Below are 24,193 nucleotides of genomic sequence, written 5' to 3'. Positions count from 1 at the left end.
TTTTTTACATTTTGTGACGACTGGAGCTGGTCTGGTTGTGTAACTGGGAAGGCAGGGCTTTAGTAGTCTGCAGGAGGAAAAGGGGGCAGTTTGAGAGCAGCACAGTGATCCTGACATTTCCCTTCATCTCCTCCAGCCGTGTTCCACTACTATCTGGACTCTCCGTCTTTGTGGGTGCTGTACAGCGCCAGCTCACCTGGACCGCCGAGTCTGGAAGTACGAGGCGGTGTGGCCGAGCGGCTGGCGATGGACGGAATGAGCGGAGGCGGTGCCCCGACCGACAGAGCCCCCATGAGGTCCTTTGCGAGCATGCCATTAGACATGGCGTGTGGGTTGATGGGCCCTAGACGGGAGTAGAGGCTGGGGTGGTGCTGGGGACCGGGGCCGGCTCCGTGGTGAGGGAGGAGGCCCTGATGGAGCTGGTCCAGATGAGCGGCAGCTGCGGCGGCGTGAGAAGGGCTGGAGAGGTGAGACCCAGGAGGGAGGTGTGGGTGCATCGCGAAGTAGCTAGCGCCAAAGCTTTCCCTCAGGGCTCTCTGCTCCTCGTCTAAAAGCTGAGAGCGCTCATAGGACGTCATCAGGCCGAACTCGGGGCGAATAGCGGATGAGGCGGAGGTAGAGGTCGGAGGGTGATGAGGGGCAGCGGCTGCGGCTAGAGTCGCCGCCCGCTCAGCCTCCATGAGTTGCCTTTGATGTAAAAGCCGAGCTAAATGCGGGTCGGTTCTCAGGGCCAGGTGGGGATCCGACCGAAGTGCCAAAGGCTCCCTCCGATGTCCCCCCCACGGGTCAAAGCCGTAGCCATGCGGACCCTGAGGCGGTCCCGGCGGGGGTCCGTGTGAAAATCTTTCTCCTGCTAAACCGACCGTCAATCCTGGCACCCCCTGCGCGCTTCCAAGGAGCGCTTCGATCCTGGAGCGCTCCAGCATCGGGAGATGGGGAGGAGGGTTAAGAGTGGGGGGTGGGAGAGAAACGCCAGGAGTGGGAGTAAGTGACAAAGAGCAAGACGAAGGGGTACCAGAGCTGGGGTGGTGTGGGTGGCTACTGGGGCGGTCAAAGGCGTGCCCGGGGGCTGGGGGAGGAAGGGTGATGGGGATGTGCTCCGGCTCCTCCTTCCTCTCCTCTTTTACTTTAACTGGCGGCAAAAGCAGGCCAGTTTTAGACACGGGCGTTGTGGTGCGGTCCGACTTCTTGGCGTGGGACAAAGAAGAAATGGAGGAAGAAGCTGCAGAGGAAGCAGGAAGGTTACCGTCTCTTTGGGAATGGTCGTTGTGGAGGTTTTGTGCCGTTTGGGCTTGGGAGCGAGAATAAATGTCCAAGGGTGATGAGATGGAGCGGTGCGAGGGAGGTGGAGTGGTGAGCACAGAGGATGAGGAAGAGCGCGGCCTGTCTCTGTCTGCTACTAAAGATGAAGAGCCAAGAGGAGCCCTGGAGGACGCGGTCGGCAGTGGCCTCTTGTCTCCGTCTCTGTCGCGGTCTCTGTTCAGGCTCCGTGTCAGGTCCTCCATGGCTCCAGCGCTCCCTCCCAGGGAGCTGCTGTGGCCGTTAATGTGGTTGACCGGTGTGCTACTGCGGGGCTTGAAAGTCAGAGGGGCTGGAGACATTCTCACAGGCTGTCGGCCGTACATCAAACTGTCTCTGCAAAGCAAAGGAAGCCAAGTTCAAACTTCAGAGAATCTAAAACCTTTTAAGACATTCAACTAACACATTTGTCATCATAGTGTAGATAATCCCCAAAACCCCCCAAAAACAGAACATAAGAGGACAATTGTAAAGCCTGTGGAACATGGCAGAAGTGTCAGTAATAAAACTGGAGAAGTTTGCAGCAATTTTACAGGCTTTGAAAATCAAAAAAACATTTATTTTTATTTCCAATCTGACTCAGCTGGAACTAGTTTGTAAAGAAAAGAAAAATGTCAGTTTCTACACCCAGAAACTTTGTAAGAATGTAGTTGCATCTGAAGATGGTTCTATAAAGCACTGCACAGCATAAATAAATGTGCATGCCGCATGTTTCTGGTTTTTATTTGTACTGGGGGGAAAAGACAATGTTTTTCTTCCAATTCACTACTAGGCACTATTTTCTGTCTTGCATAGAAGTCTATATCAAACACAGTTATGGGTACACTTCACTGAAAATGAATAAGTTAGCAGTCAATTCATACTTTTTTCTTAAGAATAATTTGTAAAAAAACCCACCCCTTCAAATTCAGAAGTCGGCAATACCTGTCCTTTTCATCCTTAATGTGGGGCATTTCTCTCCTATCTAGTTCCTTCCCTCGCTCTCTTTCATCCCTTTTATCCACTCCTTTGACCCAAGGACCTCCTGGGAAACCTGAAGGGCCGCTGCGTACAATGTTCCAGGCCTCATGATGGTTGGAAGTGGGCATTCCTCCTGGTGGGGCGTCTTTAGAGCTAAACACAGAGCCAGCTACAAGTGACAGAGATATTTCACAGTTAGAAAACAATCAGCAGCACACGTTCGTTCATTTTTCTAAAAACACAAAAAAGTTTTTTTTTTCCTACTTGCGAAACCAGAAAACACAATTTCCACTCATTTCTTGTTAGCGTCTAATATGATCCAAGTATGTAAGAGTTAAAATAATAAAATAGTAACCGCAAAAAACACAAATTTTGCTTAAGCAAAATATAGATGCAAACATTTCTACAGCAAGAAAAAAACCCTGCATATGAAAATTGGTTTGTTCTTGCAAATCAATAAAACTTCTTGCAACGTTGCAAAGACAGTTTAGCCCTGGGTACTTTTCTTTAGCTCACCCAGTTTGGTCTAGTTGATCAAACACAACTAAACGTTGGGAAACCATCCCAACACACCACATTCGCCTTCCTGTTTCGCCATAAAAAAGGTGCAAATGCACTTCGGTCCACCTGCATTTAGACACCATCCAGTAATTGCGGGCTACTGAAATTAATGCATACAACCTTTTGCTCGTATATCAATGACAAACCGCAGCACAGCCATTCATAGCATGTCGCTGTGACAGCTGAGCTGTAGCTGTGCTATGAGACAGGAGAGAAAAACATTAAGAGGGGAGAAAAGCAAGGGTCACAAACTTCAGGCAGGAGAGTTAAAGAGTCGGATGAGGCAAAAATACAACACATATGGGGCTTTAATAGTCGGGATTTTACAGAAAAGGATCGATTATTTCTGATGCACTTCTAATGCATAAAAATAAAAATATGGTGCTGCGATTTCAAATATAACAAGAAAAGCACCTGCCTCCGCTCTTATCCATAAGCTACAGGCTAAACTGAACTTATTTTCCAGCAGATAAAAATATTTCCATCGTCACTTATTTACCAAATCTACATTCGCTCTTTAAACGTTACAGATATTCTACCCATCAGAATAGGAACTGCTCAGATTAAATCTGTAATCATGTACTGTTATACAACTACAATCATTAGAATCTAATTTTAATTGCTTAAAATTCAAGTCTTATGCTTTAAAAATATATTTTGTTGACATATTTTCCTTTCAGTGGTATAATTTAACTTCTATTCCAAAATTAGTTGCTTTCTGTTAGCCATCCGTTTGCCAAACGGCGAATCAAACACTAATTGATTAAAGGTCTAAATCAGGGTGAACTTCTTTAGCCATATTTTCAGCTGAAGCTGTAGAGTGTACACGAGCTTGGTAGATGGCATTCATCATGGCAAACATATCAATGAGAAAATAACAACACCAGGACACATTATGCTAATTTGGCACCTAAGGCTAATAGCTACAAGTAGTGACAATTTTTTTATTTAGCTGATGTTTTTTTTTTTTTTTTTTAAATACATGATCATGTGACGCCGTAAATGACAAACTCTTGTAGGTTCAAAGTGAGTTTCACCACATGTGATACTCCATCAATCGGTCAATCTGGGTTTGATTGCTGTGGCTTAAAGGCCCAGTTGTTTGACAATTTTTACTTTTCATAGAAAGATTCAATTTAGGTTAAAAAAAAACTCAGTTTCACTTGTAAGACTAAATTTTCAACAAAATAAAATCAATTTTACAAACCATTAAATTGATATCGAATTCAGCGAAATTCACCAAATACGGATTCAGTCTAAGGTGATCAGATTAGGCCTATGATGCGATTGTTAACATGCACATTTCTTCCCAATTTCCTCACAGTTTAAGCTTGAGAGGTTAAGATAAATTCATTAGATTTGTGCATACCATATTTTCAGACATTTAGTAAACTCTTGATGAACACTAGCATCCAGCTTTTGATTACTCCAGCTGTAACAAAATGCCCCATTTGTACGCTTTTGCAGTACAAGTCAAATAAAGGGAATTATTAGAGTTGTTGAAGCTTTGGAGCTACAGCAGGAGGCTCAACAGACGTATTAAAACGACGGGATATGAAGGTTAACTTTAAAGCAGAAATGTTTTCAGCTCCTGTTTCTGAAATCTACAATTTCTAACACTATACTGCCACCATTTATCAAAAAAAATCAAAAGAAGCTCAGATTCTACACATCCAGAAGCTGCATTTTCAATGCATTTAGGCTGTAATTTAATCTAACAAAGAAAACAAATAAAGGAAGCTTAATAGGATGCTAAAAAATTAAGCTGAAATGTTTAGCGAAAGCATTAGTAGACATTGAAGAAAGCATAATGTCAGAACCTTTACCTTGAGCCGTTGAGCAGGGCTGCATGCTATAAGTTACAGCAGCATTTACAATATTCGTTAGATTAGAGACATACCAAGAGATTGATGGGATTGGGCCGATCTTTACCTCGACGCACCCATACTGATCATTTTCTTCGGACGGGAGGTTATTTGGGGAAAAAAAAAAAGCTTTCTTCAATATCTTTCAGGCGTTTCAAATAAGATGAGGCGCAAAAGGGGGGGTTGTCTTTCTGCAAGTTTCATCACCTCCTGTACTTTAGTAGACTGGCTTAAGCAGACGACAGAGAGCTCGACAGGCTACGATAGGGTTCCTGTTTTCTCATTTTGCTAGGTCATACTCTTTAATCGTTCGTGGGAAATGTTGCACCAAAAAATGTCGGCAGCCTTCTGGAAACCTCAATATAAATGTCTCGTATTATAAAAGCACCAACCTATTGATGTTTAAAGTGATCAATGCTAACCATGTTTATCATGTTGGACACAAAGACTAAAAACAACAAAAAAAAAAAGACTGAACTGCAGAACTGTGCAACAGGATCTGCTCACACAGCCATGCTGACTGATCCCAATGTTCTAATTAATAAATACTAGCCACAGAGGAGCTCTTAGGGCTGCTGTTTGTAATAAACAATCGTTTCAGCAGTCTAACAGTAAATCACTCAAATAATAGATGAGAAACCACTCAATTTATTTTGAAAGCAACTTATGGTAAAATAACTTGAGAAATGCTGCTCTTCTACATTCTGTGGTGTGAATATATAAGAAAACTTCAGTAAGTCATTATCTATTTGTCAAACATGCAAATTACAGTTCTTTTTCTTTCTGATATTCCCCCGATCCCAGAGGATTTTACTGCATTTGTACATTTTCAGTGATGCAGCCATTTTTCTAAGCCTGTCTAAAAGCAATGCTTAGTGCGAAGGTTGACTGGTTCTGAGGATTATTCCTCTTGCCTGTTTGCAACAGAAAATGATCCCTTCCAAGTACGGCTGCTGAGCTGGTAATCACCAGTGTACGCACCATCAAATTTTACTGCCAAAGTTTTGTTTTACCAAGATTAGCACCGACCATTCACTTAGAGAGTCAAGCTGTCCTCCGTGACATGAGTCTACTTCAACATGGTGGAAATAGACTTATGCCTTACAGCTCGATCAACCCGCTGGAATTCTAAAAATCCACTTTTATTTTGATCAGTGAACGCACCACGCCTAAATGCAATCAGGTCAAACTTAGATTTACTACTTTTCAGTATAAGCTAACTAAGCCGTCTTCCTGCTGTAACAGCTTCCTCACCAAAGAGTATCTTAAGTATATAAAAGGAAGTCAGAAGTAAAAAGAAAATCATATATTCTTATGAATTTATTTAGGTTTTAGTTTCCAAAGTCTGGTAGACATATTAGCTTTCACCTCAGGAACACAGAGAAACATTTTTAATGGTTTAAGGTGAATTTGAAGGTGAATTTGGAAAATACTAAAAATCAAAAACAGCAGCTTAAAAGGTAAAAAAAAAAAAAAAACAAGGTTAAAAATGAGCCACAAATCCCAGATTGGTGCATTACTACTGTACCGTTTTAAGATCACTGCAGGCTTGAAAAGTCTTACATTTTCCCATTGAATCAAATAAAAAGCAGATAGTATATCATTGTTATCTCCGCTTACAAACTTTAAAAAAAATTAAATAAATGTTATATGATACATGTATCTGTTTCCAATATGAAGCTGCATTAAAAGCTGAATTAAAAAAATAAAATGGAAAACTTTCAGAGTTTTTGCTTGATCAATTTTTCTTACATTTACCAATAACTTCCTGTACTGTAAAACACAGGCGCAGCTCCCTTGAAGTCACGTTCCCTACGACCCACCAGACTGAGCTAACTAGGTTAGCGTACCCTCAGATAAAGCACATTACTAACCTTTGACTGTAAAGCCTGTATTTTTTCCCCTTAAGGGTATCTAGGTTTTTTCATTTTCAATATCACTTAACTACCCAACATTTACCTGATTTGGTTTCATTTCTGCACGTTTTCACAAACCGAGAGGTAAACCAATGCTTGTTCTGATTTGGCAGCGTGAGAAATGGGTCGTCTCAGTACTTAGATATGTGATGTCTATCGCATATAAAAGAGTGTGGACAAGGTGTTTTAGATAAAAAAATAAATAAATAAAATCAGTTTAAAACCCTAAACCAATAGTTTCAAAAAAATGGAGGTCACAAAACCAATGACATGATTAAAAATGTTTAGCTTGAGGTTCTGATTGAATCATCAACTGGTTGGGGAAAAAAACGAAAAAAAAAAAAAACCTTGTTGTATGGGACCTAAATATCCCATGCAACAATATAAACAGCCTTTTATTCTTCAAAATTTCTAAATGTCATCTCAACACCAGAATAGGAAGGGGAAGTTGGTTTTTAATATTTCTGAAGAACTCCTGACTTTTCAAAAGTCCAAAAACTTCACATCTGATTGGATCATTCCAGACTTGTTTGAGTTTAGGCTAAACTTTCATCATGCAGCGCAGTTTAGAAGGGATCATTTCTAAGCCACAGACGGCCTCTGAGGAGCAGTGAAGTTGGAATTTGGACACAGGAAACCAATCCAGAAATTAGCCACGGGTCTTACACCATGCTATTAAATAGTTAGCTCAGGTACATTATCATGTTCTCCAATCATTTGAGATTTTAAACACTCATAAGGACATCATCATGTCTTCTCTTCACTGAAGAACTCATCATTCAATGGAGACACAGACCCTATTATCAGCTCAGTTAGATACCAACTTCTGATTGTGATTTCCCATTCCATTCAGGGGATAAACCAGGGCGTATTTCTACATTTTAAGTGCTTTTAACTGTATTACTATTAAACATCCACAATAGACTCCAATAATCTCAGTAGATCGGAAAACTCAAATGAGTTCTATGAAACTCCAAGTTCATCTGATGTAGATTCCAGATATTAAAAAAAATAAATGAAATTTCTCAACATCGGTCATTTATTTTTTTAACTTCCATAAAAAGCTTTTTATAAGCTTTCATAAAAAGCTTTTCATAATTTGTGAATCATTAACCAAATGACTCAAATAATTTCTTCGGTTTTATAAATCGTCTTCCAGGACACATATTGGTTTTGATTGCCCATCTACATGCAATCTACTTTAGATATGAAGATGGTAAAAAGAGATTTAGAAGAATTGTAACCCCTCTTTTGTGTTTAAAGAGTGTTGGAACTGTAAAACTGACCCAGTGCTGGGCTGCCAAGTCCTCCAAAGGCAGCAGAACCAAGGGCTCCCAGTGGAGCAAACGGAGGGGATCGACCATAAGGATCTAAAGCACAGGACAACCCTCAGAAAGGTGGGCACAGGGTTTCTACTAAACACCTTTAAAATTTCAAGTCGAAAAAAATTACCCAAGTGTGCACCCGGTGGAAGGAAAGGAGGATGTGATGCTGACGGGGCGAGGAAATGCGGGGCAGAAGGGTTGACTGGACCTAAGGAAAAGAAAAAAACTAAATCTGTCAAAGCATCCAATTTTAACTGAAATATTTTAACAAAAGCAGCTATACAATCTGTTACGGCTTTGTGTGAGATGTTAGCGCAGAAGCATAAGTTATTACTGCACACATAAAAACAGTTATTGAAGATGCAGTGCTGGGAAGTTTTACATTTCTGTCAGAGTCTTTCAAACAAGCTTAACTAATAAACAAAATCAATGTGAATTTAAGATGATCATTTACATGCATCAACTTAATGCATGTAAATTATCCCGAAATGCATTCACCAAATTCATATTTGCATTTACTCCCCATCTTTGATAGAAAAGTTGCTCAATTATGAATGGATGAAATCTGTTTAAAGGTTTTTTTTTTTGGGAATCACCTGTAGCAGGAAAGAGACTCGGAGGTCGGGTCAAATCATGAGTCGGAGGCATGGATCCGCCCAGGCCCACAGGTCCAGAATAACGCAGCAGGTCGCTCCGGAAGTCCAACTTGTGAGGATCGGCCTGCATCAGCTTTAAAAGAACCAGACAAATCGTCTTAAACAACTCTGGTTGTCATCACATCATCATCAGCTTAGTGGGAAATGGTTTGCAGACGTTTACCTTCACTTTTCTCTGATGGCTTAAAATCATCCAGGCCACATGTACGTGCATAGCACACCATTTTCCCGGTTTCTGCAATGGACAAAAACAGAGGACTTAGAAAAAAATGTGTATATTTATATATCAAAGTTTTTACGGCACTAGTGGCCCATTTTTTGGACAGTAGACTGACAGGAAAGGGGGAATGACAGGTGGAGAGACATGCGGGAAAGGACCACTGGGCTTTGCTATAGCAAGCAATGAATATTGTATTTTAAATTTTAGAGCCTTTACACCAAGGCAGGCATTCTTCCTGTAAAGGTTGGCTTGAACAGCTGGAGACAAGATTACTTGCTACCAGTTTGAGCTTAGAAATATTAATACATACCAAGGTGGAAAAACTACACATGTAACAGTTTCTGGGGCTAAAACACTAGGTGTAAAAGGACCAAAAGGATCAGCAGAAAAAGAAGAAATAACACAGATGATGCTCGTGATTTTTTTCTATTTAATTATTTTAATATAATAAATTGGCATTAGTTGGTTCCAGATTATAACAGACTTATAGCGTTTTTACAGCAGCTCCAATATCAAAAATATGACGCATTACGCTAATTTATGATCCTTTGAGTTACTGCCACGTTTGCAGAAGGAAATAATTCATGTTGGTCAATGCTTTAAAAAAAAATGCAGGAAATGGGGGCAGGAGGTCGGCAATGTTCTTACTGAGTGAAACACACAGAAGGATCCTGTGTGGGAAGTATAATAGGTTTAGAAAAGTTAGAAGAATAACACAAGACAGGAATACCATTTCTTTAGGAATACCATTTGTTTTTTGGGTGTTTGACAAAAAAGTAGGAAAGTATTTTTGATGGAGCTTCTTTAAGCAATCGGTTCTCTAAGTTTTCGTTTGAATAAAGTTTTGGTAATCAGCATGTAAAGCAGAGAAGCTTTCATTGCTGGAGGATTTTAAAATCCATTTGACCAAAACTGCAGAGAGGAGAGTTGAAAGAAGCAGCGTCTGTTTTGTTTTCTGACGTCTGCTGCATTCTTCACTCCTCATGGTGCGTTCCCTTTGTACCAGTAAGCCAGATGTTCCAAGTACCCAGTTGGTTAAAAAAAAAAAGAAAAACGCACATCAATGCCACAGTTTCGTTTAGATTTTGTATTCTTTGATGATTTAACGACTCTTCTGAGAGAATTAGATCCATTTTACATTTTTGTCCATTAAATTGCTTGTCTGACATCAGAGGTGCTCAGAGCAGTCCAGCTAAATGTGATTAAACTGCAAAAAAAAAAAAAACACTGGAAAAACGATCTAGAAATAAGTAGAAATGTCTTAAATTAAGTGTATTTACCCTTAATTCAACCAGGGAAATTAGATAGTTTGCCAATGGAATGAGTATTTTACTCTTAAAATAAGATAATTAGATAATATGCCCCTGAAAAAAGACAATCCAATTGTGTTTTCTTATTCTAAATGTAAATTGTCTCGTTCCATTGGCAAAATGTATTTTTTATCTCCTCAATCCAAGAACAAATTCACCTATTTTAAGAAGAAAAAAAAAGCTCATCTAGATTTAGATTTTTTCCAGTGCAAAAACAAGAAAACAAGCAAACCAGGTCTTGATCTAATGATCAAAGAAGAGTGCTAATGAAGATGAGAGCAGAACAGACACTAAAGGCTGCAGACACACGCCATGCTTCCATCAAAGCAGCCACGCAGAAGCATATTGGTTGGTTTGTAAGCAGGATTACTTGAAAAGTTATGAATGGATTTTCAATAAAACATTTTTTTCAAGATGTGTGCCTCATGCCAAGGAATAACCCATAAAAATTTGGTAAATGATCCAGATCATGTGAGAGTTTTAGCTATAGAAGTAAATCACAATAAGGGGGAATTTTGCTGCTTGGTCTGTGCTTTTCTATTTCACACTAAATCAGTCCCAGGAAATTAGTGAATATGACAGCAGTTCTAGATTTGGTAAAATAGCAGGTCACTTTTACCTTGTAAATAAATTCTGGCTTTATTTATACATGAAGATGAAACAATAAATACACAGTAAACTACTGGGTAAAGTTGTAAGTGTGAAAGAAACTTTAGTCAGAGCTGTTTGTATTCAAATCAAACAGTTCTATGAAGGATGAAATGATTATTCTGATACTTCTAATTCATTTTTCAATCTAATGATTTCAATCAAAAACTAATGATATGAAAGGAAATCCACAAAAGTTAAGCTAAGCCGGTTTATTTGGTTTAAATAATTGTTAAAGTAAGAGAACTCTGGATCAGATTTCAATTCAGTTTGAGAGAATATGACACAAAAAACAGCTATGGATCGGACCATTGATATGGTGAAAATATACATATATATATATATTTTTTTTCATAAAATAGAGTTTGCATAAACTGTTATGTTTTTTTTTAGCTGCTTTAAGAGCCAGCAGAGACACCAGCTGTTTGACAGTTTTTGAAATAAAAAAAGTCAGTCAACTATACTATTAATGGAGCAAAGAGAATAAAACAAACGTGTTTTGCTTACATTACTGGTTTTCAGTGATGTCACATATGGATCATTTAGCTATAAGAGAACAGAGGACCAAAATCACTTAATCAACTCATGCTGCAAAAAAAAAAAAAACAACAACATTTTCCCCTTTTGCATTTCAGGGTTTTAAACACAAACTCTACAGTAAAGTCAAGATACCAGTCAGGGAGTGCTGCTGGCTCCTTGTTCTTACCCTGTGGTCTTTGGTCTGCAGGTGGTGAGGCACAACTCCGAGTCGTGCGGTTATATCAGGAGCCGTTCCCTGAGGGACAAGAGGCTGTCAAACACAGCACAACTCATGAGCCACACCCTAATGATCTACGTGCTTTCTAAACGTATGCAAATCTGGAAATTATGACATGTTCCCTGCAGTTTTCCCCTGCGGTTCTAAGGCTGTCACGGGATCAGAGCTCGTTCTCAAATGACACCTTTTGCTCGAAGCCTTGATTCTTAACAAGCTTTGACATTTTATCGTCAGCGCCTTCAGGGTGAGAGATCGATAAATGACTCACTCCAGCAAACCCTTATTAAGACACGCTAATGTAAATACAGAAAAACAGGGAGCTTTCCTCATTACCTTTGGCTGAAACGCTCCTTGCAAAGAGCTGAAGGGTCCGGCAGGAGGAATAACAGGCGGAATATTTGACACCGGAGGTGGAGGGTACTGGAAGAACTGACATACAAAGATAACCCCAGTAAGTAATCATTAAAAGCCTAAACAAACTAATAAACTACCTCATTTATAGAACTAGTGCAACTCCTTCCAAAACTTTGAACTTATTACTAGTTACATAATTAGTTATGCTAGGTTCACAAAAAACACGATTTGAGCAGCAAAAGCAGCCGGTTTACGTGCAAAATCTATGGTTGAAATGCATCAAAAGGTCCTGCTGAATATTTGAAGCATTTGAGCGGCGCCTTCTAAGCAATTAAGCATCTGAATAAAGAATCCCTTTATTGTCCCACAATGGGGAAATCCTGGACGTGCTTCATAAGCAGCAGATGCTGGAGTTGAAAAATCTGAATTTTTGCTGCTTGAAGTGCCGCATCGACGAGGCAGAGAAATGTATTTGGGAGCTGGCAGGGAGACAGCTACAGGACTGCTCATGCAAAGCTGTCTGCACAAAGCCATCAAAATTAACAAGAATATATATGAACGCGGTAAAACTCTACTAGGTTTACATAAAAAGCAGGGACAATATGTTTTTTCTTGTACAAACAAAAGTGAGCACTTTGATCATTCCTGTGAAACAGTTTATTAATGCCTGAATGAACTTAAAATGTCGAAACCTGCCGGCAAAATATTTCGCTTTTATTATTCTACTGCTTGCAGTTAGTATTACATGCATTAAAAAACGCTAACATCTACTTCTAGCCGCCACAAACAGAAGAGGAAAATCCCCAAAAGGCTGGCTGCCTTGAGGGAGCAACTGCTGTAACGGCTCGCAAAATAATATTCTAAGGCGAGGATTGTAATCTGGATGATACGGAAGAGGATTAGGGCCACTGAAAAAAAAAGTTAACTGATTTTTACATTTTATTTCAGTTTAATATGGGAAAAAAGTCAGAATTCTGACTTTTTTTCTCAGAATTCTGACTTTTTTCCTCAGAATTCTGACTTTTTTCCTCAGAATTCTGACAGATAACAAACATGTTAGCATCAAGCCATAGCCGTGTCTGTTTTAGAGACTAGCTCTCTTGTTTTAATTACCATCTGCTCCTCCATTAATGAGGGGACCCCTCGGGCACGTAAAAAGTTGCCTAATTCTGTCAATTTTCACCAATGTGTCACTGGCCACCTCAAACAACTCACATCTTTGTCAGCGAAGCTGAGTGCTTCACATGTCTTCCTTGGTGGAGCCCATCTACATTAAGATCCAAAATTCTGAGATTAAAGTCAGAATTCTGACTTTTTTCCCTATGTTAAACTGAAATAAAATTTAAAAATCAGTTAACTTTTTTTTTTTTCTGTGGCCCTAATCCTCTTCCGTAGGATGATCTGACTGCACAGACAATGTTTTGAGGGGGACTTTCTCGCTTCAAAAAATATAATAACTACTTTTGATCCACTTATCATGGCAAAATATAGGCTAAATAAATCCACTCTGCTATTGAAGACAGGAGAAGTACAGGAATCAAATCCTGCAAACGCTGTACTTCTGACCTCTGCTGCTCAGATCGCGTCCGGTGTGAACGTAGCATAGTTAACAGTTAGAAACTTACAGGGTGTCGATAAAGTCCCTCCATTTTGCCGGGGAACTTATCAAACTGAAAAATAAAGAACAATGGAACGTTTCAAAACATCTCAGCCTGAGAAGAGTCAACGCGTCAAGCACAAAACAGATGTTCAGATTAACAGCGGCCGGCTCACCATAGGCTGTGCCGTGGCTGAGAGGTGTGGGAAGGGCGTGAAATGTTGGTGCGTGTGCGTATGTTGGTGCTGGTGGTTGTGCTGATGGAACTGGAAGGCCAGCGGCGGGACGTTCTGGGACGTCCTGCCTGATGAGCTGGACGCAGAGTTTGGTGCAGATGGACCGCCAGGGGTGTTGCGACCCGCCGCTGCAGAGTTGTTCTCTGCCCCCGGCACGCTGCGTCTGCCCTCGCGCTCTGTTAGCATGTAAGAAACATAGAAACAGAAGATTAAACTTTGTAAACAGGGGTGGAAATCAGAACAAGTGCAGATTGAATTGATAAAACTGTGGGAAAACTTCAGCAAGCGCAGGTTTGATATGCTGATGAAGATTCTCAGTCATCCAGGTCATAGTCATTAAGTAAAAGTTCCCAAAAATATCCACTGGACTTGGTTTCCAAGATCTGAAGACGTTTCGCCACCTCTCCAGGAAGCTTTCTTAATTCGGAAATTGAGAAAGCTTCCCGGAGAGGTGGCGAAACATCTTCAAATCTTGGAAACCAAGTCCAGTGGATATTTTTTAGAACTTTTACTTGAAGCGCAGGTTTGGTTTTCAGTTTACACAGCCGACCTGCTGGGGGCAACTGCTTTTAGATGTGAAGGAAACAGCGTTAAGAGCTGAAGAAGAGCTGAACACTAGTGTGGCGTCACAGTGCTGGTGTAAAGCACCAAATCTTCTTAACATTGGCCAAAAAAAAGTGAAAAGGTTATAAAGAGACCAAAATGTTCCATCATCAGGTACTCAGAAATATGATATTTCTTCATCTAAGATATCAAAGACAAGCAATGTTTGCTGCCAAGGGAAGGGAAGCTATTTTAAAGGAAACTATATCCTCTTTAACTGTGGGTACCAAGTTAGGGAGAAACATGAGTGGGGTTGGGGATTGGTTATGGTACATATGAACTAAATAAATGACCAATTGTGAGAGTAATTAAAACAATTATATCACTTACACAATAAAAATAAAAGGTTCAACTTCACGTATTTTCACTTTGAAGGTGGTAGTTGGGTAATTTAAAGAGGATTCTAGATCCTTTTAATTTCTTTTGGAAGACTAAAGTTTTAAAAAACCTGGAGGTGGGAAACAGAACAACACATTTCTGATCCATGCAACCTTTTAAACTGACTGGAATCAGCTAATTTTCTTCCTCTCTCTCACACTGGTGAAAGAGATTTTTTTTTTTTAAAGATCCACCTCAGGGAGTTAAGAAAAGTTAGAAGAAAGAAAAAAAAAACGCTTCTGCTTTTCATAAAGTATCTACTACTTTGAGATAAAACTATCAGTTCTCACTTCACCAATGTGTTACTTCCCCAACACCCAGGACAAGCCCAGACACCCCAAAGGAGGAAGTCTATGTTTGGTGTATTTTTGGAACAGTTATTTTATAATCATGAAAAATCAACTAGCTGTAATTGTGGTGATTAGTGGCAGATTTCTTCACTTTACCTGCAGCAGCCGGGTGAGCAGGAGGAAGCAAAGGAGGTGGTGGAGGCAGACCTGGGGAGGACGTGTACAAGTTCCCAGAACTGGCACGGGACGGGGGTCGCAGAGGCCCTGAGGAGCCTAAGCCCCGACTGCAGCGCATTGACACACTGGTGGAGGGAGTTGGAGGACAAATGGAAGATGAGGAAGAGGCAACAGATGAAGCTGTTGGAAGTTTTAACCGGCCACTGCTGATAAAACAAGAAGAAAACCAAACATTGAAGACAACTGGGCAACCAAGTCCTGTAATTATGATAAACTTGCAAGAAGCTGACCCAGATCGACGCAACTCGAGGAACGAGGGGGGTGGACCAGGAAGGGATGGGGTGCCGTTGTGGTGAGTGCTATTCCCATTGACTGGGCTGGGTCGGGGGACGGCGACAGAGGCTGTGACTGAAATTTGGGCCAGGCAAGGAAAGTTTGGGCCAGAAGAGGTAGAAGAAGGAACCGGCTCTGGGAGGTGCGACTCCAGGCTTTTCTCCTGACTTCGTTCCAGACCAGATACTCGCGGGGTCACCATTAACCTCGAGATGCCACCGCAACGTGCCGACGGAGGAGGGCAGCTTTTGCCCGATGTGCCCAAATTTGAAGGGGATGGTTCCACAGCTGAAAGAAAACAAACCATCATGACTGCAAGCAAAGTCTATCAGGATAGTCATTCTAGTTCATTGCAATTTAACCCTCCAAAATTCTTACAACAAATATTGAAAACCTTCCAAGTGTGCATTAGCTTACACAGACCATGTATAAACCACTAAAGTAGTTGAATGCATTAAAACAGAAAATGAAAGAAACAGGGAAAGTAAACAAAACTGCTTTTCTGACATTCAGAGCACAAATAGCTTAGCCCCATTTACTATAAAAAGCAACAAAAGGCAAACATAACTCAAAATTACTACATTAAGATCCATTACTTAAAGATTAGCTGTCAGAAGTACAGTAGCATCAGAATTCTGGGACAGATACGAAAATTTACGATTAATAGTGACATTTAGGAGGCTTAATATCGTTAGTGAAGGAAAAATTTAAAAAAAGGTTATCAAGTACAATCAAGGGTGGCCTGGATGTAAAGAATGTCTGAATAAACTTATGACAATTATTTTTCTATGTTTATAAAACCCCTTTAACGCCTTAGAAATACTTTTTAAAAAATCCACGTTTATATGAAGCTTTTCAGAAAAGATAAAGGGAAATTTTAACAGACAAGCGAGCAGAAAATAGAGACGGCGCTATTTATATTTATAATAAAGAGGAAGCTACAACTTACAAAAGTATATTAACAAGAGAAAACTTCAAGGAAGACACTGCAGCATTCTTATTAAAATCTATCAGCTACTCTGCTTGGAAAAAAATTAATAAATCTGCACCATGAAGCTGATGACAAAGTAAAAAGGAAGAAGCTGTTTTACATTTTACCCAAATGTGGCTACATTTAAGCATTATATTGATTTGTGTTTTTTTATTTTATTCATTTATTAATTTCACAAAATCAACAATCTTTTTTTATTAATGTTATAGAAAAGGAACAATTTTCAAACCTTTTCTGGTGCTGACTGTGAACACTGGATCCATTTCATTGTCGGAGGCCTGTGCAAACAATAAATAAACAAATAAATAGAGATTTGACAAAATTATTCAGTGATCCCAGTTTACTAATCTACGGAAGAGATTTAGGGCCACTGGAAAAGAAAAAAAGTTTACTGATTTTAAAATTATATTTCAATTTACTATGGGAAAAAAGTCAGAATTCTGACTTTTTTTCTAAGAATTCTGACTTTTTTTCTCAGAATTCTGAATTTTTTCTCAGAATTCTGACAGATAAACATGTTAGCATCAAGCCATGTCTGTTTTATAGACTAGCTCTCTTGTTTTAATGACCTTCTGCTCCTCCATTAATGAGGGGACCCCTTGGGCATGTAAAAAGTTGCCTAATTCCGTCATTTTCCACCAATGTGTCACTGGCCACCTCAAACAACTCACATCTTTGTCAGTGAAGCTGCGTGTGAAGCTGATCCACAATTCTGAGAAAAAAAGTCAGAATTCTGACTTTTATCTCAGTCAGAAGTCAGAATTCTGAATTTTTTCCTATACTATGCTGAAATAAAATAAAAACATCAGTTAACTTTTATTTTTTTCAGTGGCCCTAATCCTCTTCCGTACTAATCAGAATGGTCTTAATAAAACCAGCATAAAGCTGTAATAACCTCCAAAGTCAGCTTTAAAACCCCACTAAACTGAGATAAAGATATTTTATCAAACATACAAACACACCTTATCTCCAGTATCGCTCTCTGTGTCACACTGGAAAAGAAGTAAAACATCAATATAGACATTTATGCAAAGATACATTAACAACCATTACTGTTATATAACAGAAAAAAAAATAACAGACTTACAATGTAGCCTGTCTCCAAATGAGAACCCTAAAAGAATAAAATAAAAAAGATGTTGCAGGTTATGAGTGATTTATTACACTTTTACTGGGATCCAACTTCCTTTCATGCTGGTGGATAGTTTTAGGATTCCCTCCCACACCAGGTAATTTATGAAACACAAATATCAAAGGTGTTTCTCAACAGCGAACCAGTTTTACTTGCTCACTTTGAATAGCAGGGTGTACAAGTCGTTAGTGCTGCCAAACTATAAGTCAGGGCTGTTTGATGAGGATTTCTCTCAGCGTGGAGCATTGAAGCTCTACAGAGACATACGGGTTTAGCTTTACCTCTATTTTTCTCCGTTTGTTTCTCCTCTTTAGGTAGCTGCTGGAGTAGCTGTGTGGGGCCCCTTCCTCGGGCTCTGACAGCAGCCCGCCGCCGTTCTCCTCAGGGCCTCGCTTCCCCCTGCTCTGCCTTCGAAGGATATCATCACGCTGATTGGGCTTCAGAGAACAATCCATCTAATAAGGAGGAAAAAACAAAAAAAAAAGCAGAGATTTTATATTTATAATATTTAAAAAAGCTGAACAATATTTTAAAGTACAGTAGCCGCCATTCAAAATGGCCCTTCCCAGTCAAACGCAGCCCACTTCCCTTTAGCTCCCAGCAAAATCCCCTCAAACTTCCAGCCACCGGCCTACTCCTGGACGTGCATATGTTCTTTTACTCTGAGTCCACCCTTTTACTGAATTACAACATCCGACCAGGAGATGATGCTTCTCTTTAGATCTTAATGTCCACAAATCATGACAGAAAGATATTTTAGTACAAAGATTGATGTTTAAAAAGGAATTGTAGGGCATCAGTCAAAGGCGCATCAAGGAAAGTGGGGAAATTTTGAATGGCTACTACTGTACATCAATGTGTGCAGTGTTGTAGCTGCATAGAACTGTTTAAGCACAACAGACACAAAAGCTTGTAATTTGTCCACTTTGATTGGGAAAACCTGATAAAGAGCTTAATGAAGGAGATGTTCCACCTCAAGGAGAGCCAATGGGAAGTAGGACTGTCAAAAACCCTCTTATCTGGATACGATTCTAATTTCGACACCAATACACACATTATTTGCATATTTTTGCTATTGCTAATTTTAGGTAACATTAAAAGAATATCTCAAAAAACAAAAAATGATGTCAAATAGTTTAATATTTGGGTTATTTACATATATTTGAACATTAATAGAATCTGATTGTGTGGAGAAAATATGATCCAAAGGTCAAATAGTTTAATATTTGGGTTATTTACATATATTTGAACATTAATAGAATCTGATTGTGTGGAGAAAATATGATCCAAAGGTTAGTTTTCCCATATTAATAAATTTGTATGCCTTTAATTAAATGGCATTTTTAAAATTCACATGGCATCAACTATCGAATAGTTTCCTGGTATCGATATCAAGTTTGAAAATGTAGCATAGTGAAAAAAACATTAGGGGGGAAATCTGGGTTAAATGTTATATTACTGCCAAAACTAAACATAAAATATTGTACAGATGCACAAATGTGTCTAGGCATGACCTGGATACCAACATCAAGATAACAGTTAAAAACCATTAGTGTCAAAACTGCAAAAAAAAAAAAGGAAAAAAAAGAAATTTACTACATATAAAGTGAACAAGATGCCACATAAAGTATCAGTGACTCAATTTTTTTGACTATCTCAAGCATTTAGCAGTTAAACTACGTAGGCAGCATACAGCCACGCCTGAGTTAGGATTATAAGGCTGCCTATAACGAAAAGGTAGACCAATTAATTCATCCGCTAATGAATCAGGGCCTGAACTGCAACTTCACTTTCATCAGGGATGTTCATTGCTAGTTACAGGTAGGGCTCAAACAATTAATCGGATTAATCACAATAAATCCCATTATTGAAATAATTTTCAACTAATTCAGTAATCGATTAATCGTTAACTGGTGTATAGAGACTGTAAAACATGCCTTTAGCTGACAGAGAAACCCATTTTGAGCAGTAATTACACCAAAATAGAAAATGATTGTATAAACATTTTGCATTTAAGATAAAGAAAGTCTTTTTCCCAGGAAAACTTTTAGTTTCACTGGTTTCATTTAATAAAAAAGTCTTCTTTAATGAATGTTTTGCTATCCAATTATTAATCGACTGATCAAAAAAATAATAATAATAATAATCGACAGATTGATCGACTTGCAAAATAATAATTGAAGCCCTAGTTACAGGTATGTTTGGCCTCAGGTTTATCAGCAGTGACAGGTGGAGCTGCATTTCCCTAAACCAAAGGACTATCCAAGAGTCCAACTATACAACCTTCAGCTGCAGGAAGAGTAAAATAAAAATAACTGCGAGATAATCATGACATGTTACATAAAAGGAGGAAGTAGTATTTTATTTTTCTAAGTAGATTGCTTCTTTTTATTCTTTTTTTTTTTAAACTGTACTAGAAACTGAGGGGAGGAAGATTTTCCAAGAAGTTGATGTAAAAGCCACCTCTTAATAAGGGCTGGTAGTAAAAGGCTATTTTCAAATCGCAGGGAATTGAAAAGTGTACCATCTGTTCCTCTTCAATAAGGTGTTGAAGTGTTCTACACTTATAGGCAAAAATAATTGACTTAATGTCTTAATTTGGATATAACTGGAGCTAAAGTCACTCAGTTTTGACAAGTAAAGTCCAGTAAAACTTAGCAGGAACAAATCAGCAATGGTTGTTTGCTGGTTGATTTGAATAGAAAATAAAGCAGTCCAGAAGCGTGCCGGCTTACTTTGACTTTACATCAGGACATCATGTAAAGTCAGTTTAGGGGGTTGGTTTATCTTAACCCAGATGACATGAAAAGGGTCAATATAACTACCAATATCAGTTTATAACCAATTCACTGTCTTGTTTTTTCTTTTTAATACAGTTTGTTCAAGTTTGATAGAGAAATGTTAAAGCATTATGGGAACTGGCCTCCAATTATAAATACTGACCTATATTATGACCTATATAATTATTATTAACAGAGACTGTTGTGTAAAGAGGTCTTATCTGACTTCTTGGACAATAAAAAAGAACTGGGCAATTGATTGTATTTGCAGTTAAATTTCAATTTGAGAAATCAGAATTTACACATTTAATTTTACATTTAGGGCTGCACATAATGACTACTTTGCTAATCGATTAAGCTGTTGTTTTTTTTTTGACAAATCAAATTATAGGTGGATGGAAGAAGGTTCCTTAGAGGGGATTATTTTACAGAATTTAAATCAGGTGAGACTAAAACTATTACACTTTAGGAGTTCTGAATAGAGCACATTGATGAACAAAAAAGTATTTTCCTCTTACATGCAGAAGGTTTTTTGTTATTATTTTGGTATAATTACTGCCCTGAGTGCCTTTCTCTATCAAATAAAGGCATGTTTTAGAGTCTATATATTCCAGTTATGATTCATCAATTACGAAATTAGTGGACTATTATTTCAATAATCAGTTAAACATGATTAATCTAATTCATGGTTTCTGCTCTAGTCACATTACTTTTTTTAAAAGACAGCGACTTTCTTACTCCAACCCTTTAGATGGCGATAATATGCTTAAGGTGGTTTTGCCACAACAGCAGGTGAAGAGATGGTTGCAGCTAACATGCAGCTCCACACATCAATACCAGTAAAGCTCTGGAGCGATGGACTCTGGAAGGTTTCAAGGTCATGAAAAAAACTGAGACCCTGAAATGAAACCCAGGCGTGCTTGTGTGATGAAACGGAAAATAAAATTGACATTGCAAAATTGGTTGTAAATAAATAAATAAATATAAAAAAAAGATAAAAATTTGCATGATTTTTAGAAAATTCATTCAGCCCTAATAAAAAGTCAAACAAGAGACAATTCACACTTAAACTTCTGTTCTTATCAACTAATGAGCCATTAGCAACCATCAACCCTACTGTAATTAGAGCATAAATAATTGAGGAACCTCCAAAAGCCATCAGAAGGTTGGAATAGCTCTTGGGGTATATCTGAGCAAAGTCTGGTATTAGGGACTGATTAATTTCATCTACAGTCTTTCACTGAGGACACTAGCAGTGAGTCTGCTGATCGGGAAATAAATGATTACTAACAAACAATTCGGTAAACAATTATCCCATTAAATGCTTTTGTTCTTTTACGAGCTTTCAGCACCATATAAAATATATTCTTCTCAGCAACAGGGTACATTGGAGAGTAAATGCACTGAACACTGAAATCAAACCAAGTAGGTCTCAAATTAGTAAACGAAACACCTAAAACATATGCATTAGGTATGTCATTGGTTTGCATTTGGCAAAAACTTTTAAATGTTGCAATAAAAAAAAAAAATATGTATTTTCATTTCAAGTTTGATGATAATATTGTGTTTGAAAAGAAAGCAAGTTGATCTCAAGATTCCCCGCTGCTCCCCCTAACTTGTTTTGAGTTTGGTTACAAAGGTCTAGATCAGTGGCGGCCGGTTAATAGTGAAAGTACCTCCAGTTTCTATAAATGTAATAGTGACACTCAGTTGTGATGCTTGTAATCCAAACATTTCTTCATAACAGCAATATTGTAGACAGGTGATGTCATGGCAACTCCAAATTATATAGTGTTGAGTTCAAATTAGGATTTTGTAAAAGTGACTTTTGACTAAATAAAACAAAAACTGAAACATAGTTAAGTGGCATTTTTTAATTTGAATAGGTGTTTTAAAGGTTTTAATGTAAAATCATGAGCATCCATTTTCTTCTTTAAACTTGTAGGGAAGAAAGTGGGCTCCCTTTAAGGCCATTTTAGATTAAGAGTGTTTGATTTGACCTACAAACATCTTTATTTATTTTAATGCATGTTGACCACCCCTATGTTAATGATGCAGTTCGGTCCTGATGGATGAATGACAGCTGATGGTGCCAGATCGAGATAGTTACCTCCAAAGCCTCCAAGCTTATGAAGCTTGCGATAGCGAAGCCGTCAATGATGTCTTCCTCGCATGAAACCGACTCCCTCTTCCTCCGACGCGGAGGCCTGTGTCTCCCGAATCCGGGCCTACATTCCCGTCCACCGGAACCAAGAACACCGTTCGTCCCATGCCCCTCTCGGTCGGAGCCTGAGGACAGGGATGTGGCCCTCTCCTCGGCTAGGTTGACTCGCCTGCGCCGCCTCAGCTCCCTGTCGCGCTGCGAACGGGATCGTCGGCTTTTTCTCATCCCAGAGCTTCGGCTCGGACCCTCCATACCCCGATGCCGCCTCCCTTTGTATCTCCAATGGGACCAAAGGCACTTTTTTCTTTAAAGTCCCGGTCCGGCCGAAGGCACCGAACCGTAAATGTAAAAGAAGGAAAAACAACCACACCACACACAGGCCCTAAAAGGGAGTCCCTGTTAAAATGGCGTTAATGGAACCAGTGGCTATTATTTACCGTCCCCTGACAACAGTCTACTGCCATCAGTGCCTTTCTTTTTGCGGAATTTTAGTGTCATCTCACTGAATATGAACAAACACGTAGATCCACCGGGGAATATCAAACATCCAGGACGTCACGCAGATGTCAGAAACCTAGCTTACTGTCTCATCTGAGGCTTATATGAGCTAACAAGGCGCATGTAAACAAAAAAAGGAAAGCCTAGATAACACACAGACAGACCAAAACAGATTATCTATAGATTACAAAATAAAAAGTACAACAACATCGGCAATATTTATCGACACAAATCCGATTTTCTCTAGATTTTTTTTTTCAATACAAGTCGACAAATTTATTAGCAATAGTGACATACGATTAGCTTGTTAGCAAGGCCAATAACCAACCATTTGAAATAAAATTTAACATTACTGTCAAAGTTTAACATTGACTGTTAAAGTTCATATAAATGTAACTAATAAAACAGGTTTATTAACTATGGATTTAATTCTACTAGAAATAGGTGATCAATGTTTAGCTGTTGCGGATAGCTTAGCTAAAGCGATACAATATTATATATACACAAGACCTAAGAATATGCTTATGTTCTTATAACATGTTCAAAGGTTGACAGGTCGAATAGTACAGCTGGGCGTATTTCCCATCTGCCCAAAAGAGCAAATATTCCTGCTGCTGAAGTGCTAATGGCCGATGGTGATGGTTGAATTCATCAAAAGAAAGACGTAACGTCGTTAGCAATTTGGCTAGCTGTTAGCCTTCCGCAAGAACCACTCTGATTTTAAGGAAGGCTAATTGTACATACGGTAATTTTCAAACTACGAAACAAACACTATGTTGTGCCGTTTCGACTAATCGAACAACTCCTCCGTCGTTCTTCGTTCGTATTAAGAGAAACCTCTGAGGCCCAAATTTTAAAGCCTCGATGTCGATTTACAAGGTGTCGGCACTCGGGCGCCCGTCGGGCTGGTCTTCTCCTTCATCAAGCCCTCCTTGTAATCCAATGTTTGGAAGTAGATGAACCGCTTGACCGTCGCTTCCGCTCGGCGATATATTAGCGAGCTCAGACTCCAAATATTTTGAGAGAGGAATCGGAAAGGATCCGCAGCCTTTCTCTCGCAAGTTTCCACGGAACTGAGAATTAATGGTGAAAATGAGGCAGACACAACCCTTGTCAGCCGTGCAGTGCATTGTGTGCGCAGCT

General features: G+C 39.1%; 1 protein-coding gene across 6 annotated transcripts; it reads right to left on the bottom strand.

Moving 5' to 3' along the window:
- LOC107093815 (autism susceptibility gene 2 protein-like) lies at positions 1 to 24,193 on the bottom strand. 6 transcript variants are annotated; one of them, XM_015389102.1, is made up of 18 exons: positions 22,499 to 24,193; positions 17,890 to 18,063; positions 17,564 to 17,590; positions 17,439 to 17,468; positions 16,706 to 16,754; positions 15,443 to 15,773; positions 15,132 to 15,355; positions 13,645 to 13,880; positions 13,497 to 13,541; positions 11,851 to 11,946; positions 11,467 to 11,550; positions 11,268 to 11,306; positions 8,746 to 8,817; positions 8,523 to 8,655; positions 8,054 to 8,134; positions 7,888 to 7,971; positions 2,197 to 2,428; positions 1 to 1,635 (listed from the first exon to the last, which is right to left on the bottom strand). In XM_015389102.1, exons 1-18 carry the CDS (start codon positions 22,802 to 22,804, stop codon positions 150 to 152), a joined length of 3,729 nt encoding a protein of 1,242 aa, XP_015244588.1. In that variant the 5' UTR covers positions 22,805 to 24,193; the 3' UTR covers positions 1 to 149. The 6 variants fall into 6 exon arrangements, with proteins under 6 accessions (XP_015244588.1, XP_015244587.1, XP_015244590.1 ...); XM_015389101.1 differs by having other exon boundaries at positions 15,132 to 15,358; positions 22,499 to 24,192; XM_015389104.1 differs by having other exon boundaries at positions 2,224 to 2,428; positions 15,132 to 15,358; positions 22,499 to 24,192.

The sequence above is a fragment of the Cyprinodon variegatus genome, unplaced genomic scaffold, assembly GCF_000732505.1.
Source record: "Cyprinodon variegatus isolate N-32 unplaced genomic scaffold, C_variegatus-1.0 Scaffold447, whole genome shotgun sequence".
Classification (NCBI taxonomy): Eukaryota; Metazoa; Chordata; class Actinopteri; order Cyprinodontiformes; family Cyprinodontidae; genus Cyprinodon; species Cyprinodon variegatus.
The sequence above is the reverse complement of the archived record's forward strand: the minus strand, read 5'-3'. Positions and strand labels throughout refer to the sequence as shown.

Coding starts and splice junctions, on each gene's coding strand:
- LOC107093815 (XM_015389101.1), bottom strand. CDS start 22,804: ATGGAGGGTCCGAGCCGAAGCTCTGGGATGAGAAAAAGCCGACGATCC. Junction 18,064..22,498: donor TAAGCTTGGAGGCTTTGGAG/GTAACTATCTCG, acceptor CCTCCTTATTAG/ATGGATTGTTCTCTGAAGCC. Junction 1,636..2,196: donor CGACTTCTGAATTTGAAGGG/GTGGGTTTTTTT, acceptor TTTGCTTTGCAG/AGACAGTTTGATGTACGGCC.